Source organism: Acipenser ruthenus, chromosome 12 (genome assembly GCF_902713425.1).
Source record: "Acipenser ruthenus chromosome 12, fAciRut3.2 maternal haplotype, whole genome shotgun sequence".
NCBI lineage: Eukaryota > Metazoa > Chordata > Actinopteri > Acipenseriformes > Acipenseridae > Acipenser > Acipenser ruthenus.
The window spans coordinates 42,490,548-42,504,714 of NC_081200.1; the positions used below are offsets into that span (position 1 = coordinate 42,490,548).

The 14,167-nt window shown below is 44.7% G+C and overlaps 1 protein-coding gene across 2 annotated transcripts in view; it reads right to left on the reverse strand.

Annotated features, from left to right (window-relative positions):
- The window catches only part of LOC131740132 (ral guanine nucleotide dissociation stimulator-like 1), a 46,898-nt gene extending 35,385 nt beyond the window's left edge, over window positions 1–11,513 (reverse strand). For both annotated transcript variants that reach the window (XM_059035249.1, XM_059035248.1), the window contains exon 1: window positions 11,211–11,513. In XM_059035249.1, the coding sequence (XP_058891232.1) occupies window positions 11,211–11,231 (21 nt within the window). In that variant the 5' untranslated portion in view covers window positions 11,232–11,513. The remainder of the gene's footprint in view (window positions 1–11,210) is intronic.
- Window positions 11,514–14,167: the final 2,654 nt, after the last annotated feature.

Below are 14,167 nucleotides of genomic sequence, written 5' to 3' on the forward strand. Positions count from 1 at the left end.
ACCAGCGACAGTGAATACAGGACTAGTCCTAGTGACTCCCATACCACACCCTGACCAGCGACAGTGAATACAGGACTAGTCCTAGTGACTCCCATACCACACCCTGACCAGCGACAGTGAATACAGGACTAGTCCTAGTGACTCCCATACCACACCCTGACCAGCGACAGTGAATACAGGACTAGTCCTAGTGACTCCCATACCACACCCTGACCAGCGACAGTGAATACAGGACTAGTCCTAGTGACTCCCATACCACACCCTGACCAGCGACAGTGAATACAGGACCAGTCCTAGTGACTCCCATACCACACCCTGACCAGCGACAGCGAATACAGGACCAGTCCTAGTGACTCCCATACCACACCCTGACCAGCGACAGTGAATACAGGACTAGTCCTAGTGACTCCCATACCACACCCTGACCAACAACAGTGAATACAGGACCAGTCCTAATGAATCCCATACCACACCCTGACCAACAACAGTGAATACAGGACTAGTGCTTGTGACTCCCATACCACACCCTGACCAACGACAGTGAATACAGGACCAGTCCTAGTGACTCCCATACCACACCCTGACCAGCGACAGTGAATACAGGACTAGTCCTAGTGACTCCCATACCACACCCTGACCAGCGACAGTGAATACAGGACTAGTCCTAGTGACTCCCATACCACACCCTGACCAGCGACAGTGAATACAGGACTAGTCCTAGTGACTCCCATACCACACCCTGACCAGCGACAGTGAATACAGGACTAGTCCTAGTGACTCCCATACCACACCCTGACCAGCGACAGTGAATACAGGACTAGTCCTAGTGACTCCCATACCACACCCTGACCAGCGACAGTGAATACAGGACTAGTCCTAGTGACTCCCATACCACACCCTGACCAGCGACAGTGAATACAGGACTAGTCCTAGTGACTCCCATACCACACCCTGACCAGCGACAGTGAATACAGGACCAGTCCTAGTGACTCCCATACCACACCCTGACCAGCGACAGCGAATACAGGACTAGTGCTTGTGACTCCCATACCACACCCTGACCAGCGACAGTGAATACAGGACTAGTGCTTGTGACTCCCATACCACACCCTGACCAGCGACAGTGAATACAGGACTAGTCCTAGTGACTCCCATACCACACCCTGACCAGCGACAGTGAATACAGGACTAGTCCTAGTGACTCCCATACCACACCCTGACCAGCGACAGTGAATACAGGACTAGTCCTAGTGACTCCCATACCACACCCTGACCAGCGACAGTGAATACAGGACTAGTCCTAGTGACTCCCATACCACACCCTGACCAGCGACAGTGAATACAGGACTAGTCCTAGTGACTCCCATACCACACCCTGACCAGCGACAGTGAATACAGGACCAGTCCTAGTGACTCCCATACCACACCCTGACCAGCGACAGCGAATACAGGACTAGTGCTTGTGACTCCCATACCACACCCTGACCAGCGACAGTGAATACAGGACTAGTGCTTGTGACTCCCATACCACACCCTGACCAGCGACAGTGAATACAGGACTAGTCCTAGTGACTCCCATACCACACCCTGACCAGCGACAGTGAATACAGGACTAGTCCTAGTGACTCCCATACCACACCCTGACCAGCGACAGTGAATACAGGACTAGTGCTTGTGACTCCCATACCACACCCTGACCAGCGACAGTGAATACAGGACTAGTCCTAGTGACTCCCATACCACACCCTGACCAGCGACAGTGAATACAGGACTAGTGCTTGTGACTCCCATACCACACCCTGACCAGCGACAGTGAATACAGGACTAGTCCTAGTGACTCCCATACCACACCCTGACCAGCGACAGTGAATACAGGACTAGTCCTAGTGACTCCCATACCACACCCTGACCAGCGACAGTGAATACAGGACTAGTCCTAGTGACTCTCAGGTAAAGCTAAGCTGTCCCAAGACAGCTATAAACCTCAACTACACCACCCAGTGCACAAACAAGATTGAATGTCTTCTAAAATATGTTTTTAAGTGTTCGGTGGGTGGCTACCTCTAATCAATTTGAGAATGTATTTTCTCTTGCACTCTTTGTATGACACAGCCGACCCTGACACAGCAAACAGTGCGTGAGAAATACAGTCTTGATTAGCGGTAGCCACCCACCGAACACTTAGGAATCTACAATACATACAGCATCTATCTGGAAGTTGTATTAAAATGTTGTACATCTCGGTACAGTCACTGCACCCAGGGGCTGTTCTGACTGGCATTCCACTGCCAAGCTATTATTGGGTTTAATATCTTACTTTTATTGCCTATAAAAAGCTCTGTAAAAAAAAGATGCAGACCAGGTGTTTTGTTGTGCGTGACCATGATGACCTGTTTGTAATTACAGTGTAACTACAGTGACAATGCAGAGCAGGATGTCAAAGTCTACCCAGGCAGTGAGCTGCTCTTGTCTGAAGCTATCCTAGACATGCAGGGATCAGGGTCACAGCCTTCACCTGATCTAAAAGCAGAGCTGGGGGCTTCACTGGCCAAGCACTTCAAATGAAGGACAGAGAACTTCACTGCCAGGACAGCCCTGCACAGACTGTGCACAGCACGTTACACTCCATCTAGGAGACCGTGGCAGTCCCACACGACACAAAAAAAGAAAGCGATTTCTTATTGCGCTCAAGAATGTGCAGAGAAGGACAGCTTGGGACTTTACTGGAAACAGGTGAAACCACTGGGGGTCCAGAGAATCGATCTCAATGCCATGACTGCTCGTTACCTTCATCATTATAACAGGGCTCTGTGCACCAAGGTTTAAATCAAACACCTAACAGTGCATGGGACTCTCGTCAATGTATTGTGTAAATGCAGGCAGGGAGGGTCCTATTTTAATGATTTTATTAAGATCCACAACTGCAGACAGGTTGAATAGCCTCCTCTATACTCAGGGTTACTCTGCCCACCTCTTAGCTGGTAACGTCCCAGTTAAACTGGATAATAAAGAAATAATGAAATTGCCGGCCAGTCTCTGAGGGAAGAGGCTCCCGGTTTAACCCCGCCCTGTGTTCACAGTGTCGTATCTTTAACAGCTCAATAAAGAAGGTCAATGACTTTACAGGCAGCTCCGCCCAGCATGTTATCACTCTGTAAACAGCTGCTACAATCAAAGTCTGCTTTTTAATGAACCTTTTCTTCATCTCAAATGTAAACAAGTATGATTAGGGCCAGTGGAAAATGAGAGACCCCCTACCTGTCTGTCTGTCTGTCCTTCTTGCTCTCTGTGTGTCTGTCCAGTGCTGGCAAACTACTCTCAGAGTACAGCTGGGAACTGTGCTGTTTCAAATGGCACAGGGGCTTGTTGAAACAGGCACAGGGGAAGCCCAGAGACTGTAAACTGAGAGGAAGCAAAGCCCTCCCTGCTGTCGGTCTCGGGTTTAATAAGAACATGAGACGAGACTGTCCGGCCCCTCAGTGCTCCTCTGGTTCCTAGTAGATGATTGATCTGAAAACAAGTTGGGTCTTAAAGGATCCCAGTTTATCAGCATCCCAAGCCATCGCACACCCTCATCACTGTAAAGAAGTGTCACCTTCACTCTGTCCCTCTGACTATGTGAACTCCTTTTATGATTTTAAAGACCCCAATAAAACCCCTCTTAATTATTCTTTGTTCTAGGCTAAATCAATCCATTTCCTAATCCCTAGAGTGGGTAAAACAAGACTCTGGTTGTGCCCAGGCCTGTGTATGTGCTGAGCTCTGCCAGTACAGTCAGTGCTGACTCACAGAGTACCAGGAAACCAGCCTGATACTGACCATCTCTGCATTCCTCTCAACACACACACACACACACTGACCATCTCTGCATTCCTCTCAACACACACACACACACTGACCATCTCTGCATTCCTCTCAACACACACACACACACACACTGACCATCTCTGCATTCCTCTCAACACACACACACACACTGACCATCTCTGCATTCCTCTCAACACACACACACACGCACTGACCATCTCTGCATTCCTCTCAACACACACACACACACTGACCATCTCTGCATTCCTCTCAACACACACACACACGCACTGACCATCTCTGCATTCCTCTCAACACACACACACACACTGACCATCTCTGCATTCCTCTCAACACACACACACACACTGACCATCTCTGCATTCCTCTCAATACACACACGCACTGACCACCTCTGCATTCCTCTCAACACACACACACACACACTGACCATCTCTGCATTCCTCTCAACACACACACTGACCATCTCTGCATTCCTCTCAATACACACATGCACTGACCATCTCTGCATTCCTCTCAACACACACACTGACCATCTCTGCATTCCTCTGAACACACACACACACTGACCATCTCTGCATTCCTCTCAACACACACACACACTGACCATCTCTGCATTCCTCTCAACACACACACACACTGACCATCTCTGCATTCCTCTCAACACAAACACACACACTGACCATCTCTGCATTCCTCTCAACACACACACACTGACCATCTCTGCATTCCTCTCAACACACACACACACTGACCATCTCTGCATTCCTCTCAACACACACCTCACACACACACACACACACACACACACACACACACTCCTCCAGGTTCTCGGTGGATCTCTGCTCTGCGGAGTGTGCTGTGCCCAGCTGTCTGTAATTGGATACCAAGAACCAGGGAGAGCCCAGAAAAGTGTAGCAGAGCACAGTAAAAGCACAGAAAAACCTTCCAGTTTCACCATGCCTGTTTTTATGGGATGAAGGGTTGTTGTATAGGGTTAGTCATTATTGCACACACAGCTGCTAATAACTGGCAAGCAGGAAAGTGAACCATCAGTGATATTTTTCTACCAAAAAGTTGATGGGAAACATATGAAGAGCACAGAACAGCACGGTTCACACACTGAATTCAGAAAGCTTATCTTACCCCCCTGCGCTCCCCCAACCCAGTTTGAGAGCCCTTGCACTAGGCTCTATACTGAAGTTTTAAGTATTGTAATTCTCCTCAAATTATTCCAGTGTGTGTTGAGTAGCTTTTTATGCAAGTGTAGAAATGTTCTGGGAAAGCATTGTGAAGAATGGGCAAACGCACATAAGCACTGGCTTGCTAATGTAATGTCTGGTAAAATCTGGGAAAACAAGCTATTGAAAAAGACACTAGTGTCGAAAGTTAGCATTAGTTTTTCTCAGCATTTAAAGTTATAGTCCAAAGTAATGAGAAAAGCATGGCAAACTGTAAAACAAGCATGGCAAACTAACGAGGGGACCCCCAGAGATTGCCTGCAGAACCAGCGGCCCGCCCTGCTGTAACCCGACCCGCGGGCCAGATCAGGAGCAGATGTGAGCAGCTGCAGAGCAGCACTCTGTGGGCAGCTTCCTGACTGAGGGCACCCCGGAGTTCAGAGGAGAAACAGCAGCAGCCAAATCAAACTGTGTTTCAGATGGAGCGGACCTGCATTAGTCTGGAGCAGAATGCAAGTTCAAAACCTACAACAAAACGTTCAAAGTATTCCTAAGCTTCAGAACCAAAGACTTCACACATAGTGAAGTAAGACTACTTTATATTCTCAGCCTAGATCTTCATTAGGTACTCATTGGAAGACTGCTAGTCTTCTAATAAACTTCAGTAAATCGCTCCAAATGAACGCCCTGCCTGTCTGTCTGACTATGAACCATAACTATCAAACACTCAATGGTGCTGAGTTTAGAAACCTAATTCCAGTGAAAAAAGTTTCGACTTCATTGAAAGACATGGTAAAAAACTTCCAGCGGAAATGTTTGTCAATTTCTGTCTAACTATCTGCTCCATATTAACTCTGTCAGTCTGTCTGTCTGTCTCTTTCAGTTCAGACCTCCCTCCAGTCCCTATGGAGCTCACAAGCACAACAGCGCTTTGCTCTGGGGTCAGTGAGTGAAGACGTGTGGAACTCTACACAGCTGCCCCACAGTGCCACTCACAGGTCACATGAGGGAAGGCACTGCCAGGCTGCCACTGAGGAAGCCCAAAGTCTGCAACTGTTTTCTAGTGGAAAGAAAACTGTCGATGGTTCAAAACTATGGCCAAAATACTTCCCAACTCCTCACTTCCAGGTGTCTCAATGGGGGGGAGATAGTTGGTTTGTATGTGCATGTTTGTTACATTACAGGGATGGGAATAAGGCTCCCATTGCATGGCGGTTTAATAAGACGCAGCTGAGCTTGTTAACTATACACTGGGGCTAATCAAGCTCGTAGTAAAACCTGGAATGGGGGAAAATGTTGTGCAATAGGAGTCTTATTTCCACAGCACAGCCTCACCTGTCCCAAGCCCCAGATTAGTGTTTAATTAACGAGTGATGACATATGAACTCATCCAGGAGCTGTCTAACCAGAGCCTTTACCAGGGTTAGCAAAATGAAACTTCTATTGCACTGTTATCACAGTGCTGTGTGATGCACTGCTGTTACAGATTCAGACCCCTGTCGATGAGATGTGGTTAAAAGCTCTAAAACCATGAATGCAGACGAGCCCAGTGCTTTTGCATAGTGATTAAGACGAGTGTTTGCCGTGCACGCCCAGCCTCTGCCCTGTTAAGGACTTTTATAAACAGACTGTGAATGTGCTTTGTGCACAGGTGCAGCATGAGATCGTTTCTCCAGATGTCCCTCCCCTGGCCCTGCAGTTCTGTTCTCATGGGCTCTGTCTGCTCAGAGAGACACTCTCAGAGGGAGTCCATTGCCTCTGCCAGCACTCTGCCAGTCCCAGGCCCAGGAGAGGAGCGTTTCTGAGGGAACAGATTCACTAACCTCTCCCCCAGGAACTCACACAAAAAACAGGACCTTTACGGCTCAGCGCAGAACTGCTGGGAAGGAAATAAATAAATACAAGACGTAAAGGGCTGGAGCCGGAGTGTTTGTTCGGGACGTGCAGTGCTAAAAACACAGGGACCAAAATGCCATTATAATCCCAACGCACTGTACTTGCCTGACAAACCCACAGCAGAGCCATTAGCAGCAGACCCAAGCATCCCCAGCCACAAACAACAACACAGCCTTTGTTATGAGTATAGGACAAAGGTCCTGATACACAGTGTAGAGCACAGTGTGTGAATGGAGAACCACATGAACAGTGTGTTAATGGAATACAGCATGGACAGGGTGTGAATGGAGAACCACATGAACAGGGTGTGAATGGAGAACCACATGGACAGGGTGTGAATGGAGAACCACATGAACAGTGTGTGAATGGAGAACCACATGGACAGGGTGTGAATGGAGAACCACATGAACAGTGTGTGAATGGAGAACCACATGAACAGGGTGTGAATGGAGAGCCACATGAACAGGGTGTGAATGGAGAGCCACATGAACAGTGTGTGAATGGAGAACCACATGGACAGGGTGTGAATGGAGAGCCACATGAACAGTGTGTGAATGGAGAACCACATGGACAGGGTGTGAATGGAGAGCCACATGAACAGTGTGTGAATGGTGAACCACATGGACAGTGTGTGAATGGTGAACCACATGGACATGTTGCCACTGGTCATCCCACTGTAGCTGCCCTTGGCAGACCAGTGAGCCACAGTACAGATGTGTTCCATTGCCATTGTAGTGTCACAGTCTCTGTGCTGAAACAACCTTGTACAGTAACCGGTATGAAGTGTATGACACAGAACTCAGTGCCTACAGCGAGGGGCCAAGCTAACCCTCCCTCCCCCTGGAACCCGCACAGCACAGAGGCAATGTTAGGAATAAACCACTTTACGTCATGGAAATTAAAATGAACACTTCCGGCCACATTCGCGAAACTCCGTATTTACTCTCCTTCTGGAAGGAAAGAAAGAACCCCAATCACAATTCTAAAAGAAAGAACCCCAATCACAATTCTAAAAGAAAGAACCCCAATCACAATTCTAAAAGAAAGAACCCCAATCACAATTCTAAAAGAAAGAACCCCAATCACAATTCTAAAAGAAAGAACCCCAATCACAATTCTAAAAGGAAGAAAGAACCCCAATCACAATTCTAAAAGAATGAACCCCAATCACAATTCTAAAAGAAAGAACCCCAATCACAATTCTAAAAGAAAGAACCCCAATCACAATTCTAAAAGAATGAACCCCAATCACAATTCTAAAAGAAAGAAAGAACCCCAATCACAATTCTAAAAGAAAGAAAGAACCCCAATCACAATTCTAAAAGGAAGAAAGAACCCCAATCACAATTCTAAAAGGAAGAAAGAACCCCAATCACAATTCTAAAAGAAAGAACCCCAATCACAATTCTAAAAGAAAGAAAGAACCCCAATCACAATTCTAAAAGAAAGAACCCCAATCACAATTCTAAAAGGAAGAACCCCAATCACAATTCTAAAAGAAAGAAAGAACCCCAATCACAATTCTAAAAGGAAGAAAGAACCCCAATCACAATTCTAAAAGGAAGAAAGAACCCCAATCACAATTCTAAAAGAAAGAACCCCAATCACAATTCTAAAAGAAAGAAAGAACCCCAATCACAATTCTAAAAGAAAGAACCCCAATCACAATTCTAAAAGAAAGAACCCCAATCACAATTCTAAAAGGAAGAAAGAACCCCAATCACAATTCTAAAAGAAAGAACCCCAATCACAATTCTAAAAGGAAGAAAGAACCCCAATCACAATTCTAAAAGAAAGAACCCCAATCACAATTCTAAAAGGAAGAAAGAACCCCAATCACAATTCTAAAAGAAAGAACCCCAATCACAATTCTAAAAGGAAGAAAGAACCCCAATCACAATTCTAAAAGAAAGAACCCCAATCACAATTCTAAAAGGAAGAAAGAACCCCAATCACAATTCTAAAAGAATGAACCCCAATCACAATTCTAAAAGAAAGAACCCCAATCACAATTCTAAAAGAAAGAACCCCAATCACAATTCTAAAAGAAAGAACCCCAATCACAATTCTAAAAGAATGAACCCCAATCACAATTCTAAAAGAAAGAACCCCAATCACAATTCTAAAAGAATGAACCCCAATCACAATTCTAAAAGAAAGAAAGAACCCCAATCACAATTCTAAAAGAAAGAAAGAACCCCAATCACAATTCTAAAAGGAAGAAAGAACCCCAATCACAATTCTAAAAGGAAGAAAGAACCCCAATCACAATTCTAAAAGAAAGAACCCCAATCACAATTCTAAAAGAAAGAAAGAACCCCAATCACAATTCTAAAAGAAAGAACCCCAATCACAATTCTAAAAGGAAGAACCCCAATCACAATTCTAAAAGAAAGAAAGAACCCCAATCACAATTCTAAAAGGAAGAAAGAACCCCAATCACAATTCTAAAAGGAAGAAAGAACCCCAATCACAATTCTAAAAGAAAGAACCCCAATCACAATTCTAAAAGAAAGAAAGAACCCCAATCACAATTCTAAAAGAAAGAACCCCAATCACAATTCTAAAAGAAAGAACCCCAATCACAATTCTAAAAGGAAGAAAGAACCCCAATCACAATTCTAAAAGAAAGAACCCCAATCACAATTCTAAAAGGAAGAAAGAACCCCAATCACAATTCTAAAAGAAAGAACCCCAATCACAATTCTAAAAGGAAGAAAGAACCCCAATCACAATTCTAAAAGAAAGAACCCCAATCACAATTCTAAAAGGAAGAAAGAACCCCAATCACAATTCTAAAAGAAAGAACCCCAATCACAATTCTAAAAGAAAGAACCCCAATCACAATTCTAAAAGAAAGAACCCCAATCACAATTCTAAAAGAAAGAACCCCAATCACAATTCTAAAAGAAAGAACCCCAATCACAATTCTAAAAGAAAGAACCCCAATCACAATTCTAAAAGAAAGAACCCCAATCACAATTCTAAAAGAAAGAACCCCAATCACAATTCTAAAAGAAAGAACCCCAATCACAATTCTAAAAGGAAGAAAGAACCCCAATCACAATTCTAAAAGAAAGAAAGAACCCCAATCACAATTCTAAAAGGAAGAAAGAACCCCAATCACAATTCTAAAAGGAAGAACCCCAATCACAATTCTAAAAGAAAGAAAGAACCCCAATCACAATTCTAAAAGAAAGAACCCCAATCACAATTCTAAAAGAAAGAACCCCAATCACAATTCTAAAAGAAAGAACCCCAATCACAATTCTAAAAGAAAGAACCCCAATCACAATTCTAAAAGAAAGAACCCCAATCACAATTCTAAAAGAAAGAACCCCAATCACAATTCTAAAAGAAAGAACCCCAATCACAATTCTAAAAGAAAGAAAGAACCCCAATCACAATTCTAAAAGAAAGAACCCCAATCACAATTCTAAAAGAAAGAACCCCAATCACAATTCTAAAAGGAAGAAAGAACCCCAATCACAATTCTAAAAGAAAGAACCCCAATCACAATTCTAAAAGAAAGAAGAAACAACTCTAGAATGCTTACAAGTCCCTACATTAAATACAGCAGTTTATTTCTGTGTTTGGGAACTTTAGCGGCTGCTTTTGTCCAAACAGTTTGCAGTACAGAGCTTTGAAATATAACCCTAAGAGTTGCCTGTTACTGCATGATTGGGTTTCCTGTCAGTAAAACAGTGTAGAGCAGAATGTATGTGATGTGTTAGTACAGTGCAATGAATATGTGTTTTTGTGCAGCGTGGTTTCAGTGCAGCTCAGTGCTGATGAATCACAGTCTCTTTGATGAAGCTGTCAGGCTGCTAGTGAGAGTGGAGGAGAGGGAAGCATGACCCTTCCTTTCCTTGCTTATTTGAATGTACTGTATCGTTACACACACACTGAGGCAGACTGAGAGCAATCAACTCCTTTCACTCTCAGAAATCACAAAACAACACTGCGAGAACACATGGCAAAGCAAGCTCTCAACCTCCCAGGCAGACTGCTCTGCGGCTGCTCTTGGATGTCCTGCGGGATCACAGCCTGGACAGCCCCGCTGCACCCCAATATCCAACCCCAATTCCAGAACACTTAAAAATTTATAATCTGTTCTCTCCATACCTCCCGGCAAACTGAAAATAAAAACAAGAAAAAACGTCCCCACGAAACCAAGTTGTTCACTGCCACAGTAGTTTGAAAAATATGATCACTGGTGCTCTGGAGCAAAAGCTAGGATCCTGGGCACAAATCCCTACAGTCACTACAGCAGAGATACACAGCAGTACAACCCCAGACACTCACCAGAGCAGGCACATACGCCATGGTATTGGGCCAGAACCCGGGCCGGTGCTAGAACTGTCCATGTCGAGCGGCCAGCAGTGTGCTGGTCCTGCTGTACATCCTCCGAGACAGAACCGGGTCCAGAGATCCAACTCTCAGCAATCACTCAGCACGCAACACAGAGCTGGGCCTCGACAGAGCTTTCTGTGCTGTGAAAGAGGGGAGACACACACACTCACACACTCACACACTCACACGCTTCCTCCTCTTGCTGGGATTCACAGAACAATTCATGGAAGTGTGGCTGCTGAGCTGTTTAAAAGAACCCCGATCAGACTGTCTGTCTCCCGCTGAGCAGAGCGGCTCTGCCAATATCCTAGCGTCAGAACACAGCCCCATATTAGGGAAGCTTCCTGCCAGGAAAGAAATCCTCGAAAACCCATTCCGACACAGCTTCCTGCTGGAGAGAGAGCAGGGGAAGATGGAAGATGGGAGAGGAGAGCAGGGAGTGGGGGGGGAGGGGAAAGGGAGAGAGTAGAGTAGAGAGCAGGAAGGATGAGGACAGGAGAGTAGGGAGAGAGGCTGAGGGGAAAGAGGGGACAGGAGAGGAGAGCAAGGAGTTGGGGTTGACAGCGGAAAGAGGGGAGAGGAGAGGAGCGTGGGAAGAGGGGGAAGGACAGACAGAGAAAGGGAGGAGAACAGGGAGAGAGTGTGCGAGGGGGAAGGGGAGAGAGGTGGAACTCTGCTGTGTACCTCTATTAGCTTTGTGTTTTCCTTTGCACTGGAGCTAAAGCTGCCTGTCTGCCTGTCTGTAATGATAAGAGACAGAGCTGGGGTGAGAGCTCAGCTGCTGCTGGCCTTGTTTTGAGTGACACATTGTGGGGGAGGGCTGGTGCATTCTGGGAGCCAGTTACAGTAAGTGTGGGCTGTGACAATGTACAGATACATTTAAGATCTGTCTCAGTCCTACCTAAGAGCCAGTTACAATAAGTGTGGGCTGTGATACATTTAAGATCTGTCCCAGTCCTACCTAAGAGCCAGTTACAATAAGTGTGGGCTGTGGTACATTTAAGATCTGTCCCAGTCCTACCTAAGAGCCAGTTACAATAAGTGTGGGCTGTGATACATTTAAGATCTGTCCCAGTCCTACCTAAGAGCCAGTTACAGTAAGTGTGGGCTGTGACACATTTAAGATCTGTCCCAGTCATACCTAAGAGCCAGTTACAGTAAGTGTGGGCTGTGATACATTTAAGATCTGTCCCAGTCATACCTAAGAGCCAGTTACAATAAGTGTGGGCTGTGACACATTTAAGATCTGTCCCAGTCCTACCTAAGAGCCAGTTACAGTAAGTGTGGGCTGTGATACATTTAAGATCTGTCCCAGTCCTACCTAAGAGCCAGTTACAATAAGTGTGGGCTGTGATACATTTAAGATCTGTCCCAGTCCTACCTAAGAGCCAGTTACAATAAGTGTGGGCTGTGATACATTTAAGATCTGTCCCAGTCCTACCTAAGAGCCAGTTACAATAAGTGTGGGCTGTGATACATTTAAGATCTGTCCCAGTCCTACCTAAGAGCCAGTTACAGTAAGTGTGGGCTGTGATACATTTAAGATCTGTCCCAGTCCTACCTAAGAGCCAGTTACAGTAAGTGTGGGCTGTGATACATTTAAGATCTGTCACAGTCCTACCTAAGAGACAGTTACAATAAGTGTGGGCTGTGACACATTTAAGATCTGTCCCAGTCCTACCTAAGAGCCAGTTACAATAAGTGTGGGCTGTGATACATTTAAGATCTGTCCCAGTCCTACCTAAGAGCCAGTTACAATAAGTGTGGGCTGTGATACATTTAAGATCTGTCCCAGTCCTACCTAAGAGCCAGTTACAGTAAGTGTGGGCTGTGATACATTTAAGATCTGTCCCAGTCATACCTAAGAGACAGTTACAATAAGTGTGGGCTGAGATACATTTAAGATCTGTCCCAGTCATACCTAAGAGACAGTTACAATAAGTGTGGGCTGTGACACATTTAAGATCTGTCCCAGTCCTACCTCTTAACCTGTAATCAACTCAATGGTGTAACACAACACCGATAGTTTTATTAACGTCCTCACTGCTCACCTTACCCAGTTGAACTTTTAATTTGTAATACGCCTTCCTAACTGTGAAAAACTTTAATTCAAGTGTTTTACTTCATATTTCAAACGGTAAACCACAAACCACTTGCTTCTCGATGTATTTATTTTTTCTAGATTATAAGGTGAGTCAATTTACGTTTAACAACCAAAAACCAAAATTGACTGGACAGAATATACACGAACCTGCTTCAATAAGCTCGTTACAGTAACACACAGAGCATTTACCTACATGATTGTCTGTGTGTTTTCTACATGAAATCCCTTAAAAACCAAAGATTAAAATGAAGTTACACTTATCTAGGTATGCTGGTATTGATCATTTATATTGACGTGAAGATACTTAATTTTGTTAAGATTAATTAATTCAATTCATACACCGATTTCATTGTCTTCAGGTTCTGAGTCTCTGAGGAAACCAACAGAAAAAGCTCGAGGAGGGTTGAAGAAGCTAATTGCAGCCTTTTCTGTGCGCTCGTTACTATTATGAAACTTCAGAAGTGAAACTTTTAAAAATGTTCTTGCAGGAAAACACTGAACAGTTCAAAACATGACAAAGTGATTAAACACGTCGTACTCTCATTTGACTCTTAAGAAGTAGTAGCGAGTGTCATTTATTTTTCCAATAACGTTTTTATGAAGTTTCAAAAATACTGCACCACGTTTGTTTGTTTGTTTGTGTGTGTAGCAGCAGAAATGTGTCTAAGATTTACAATTTTCACAACGAGGTATTAGATCAAAACCCCTTCCATTGGCTGTCAGCTGAATATGCCAGTATTACATGTCCAGGGTTAGAAACACATACAGTACACACAAATCAATCCTGTGTGATTGCTGCAGTAAA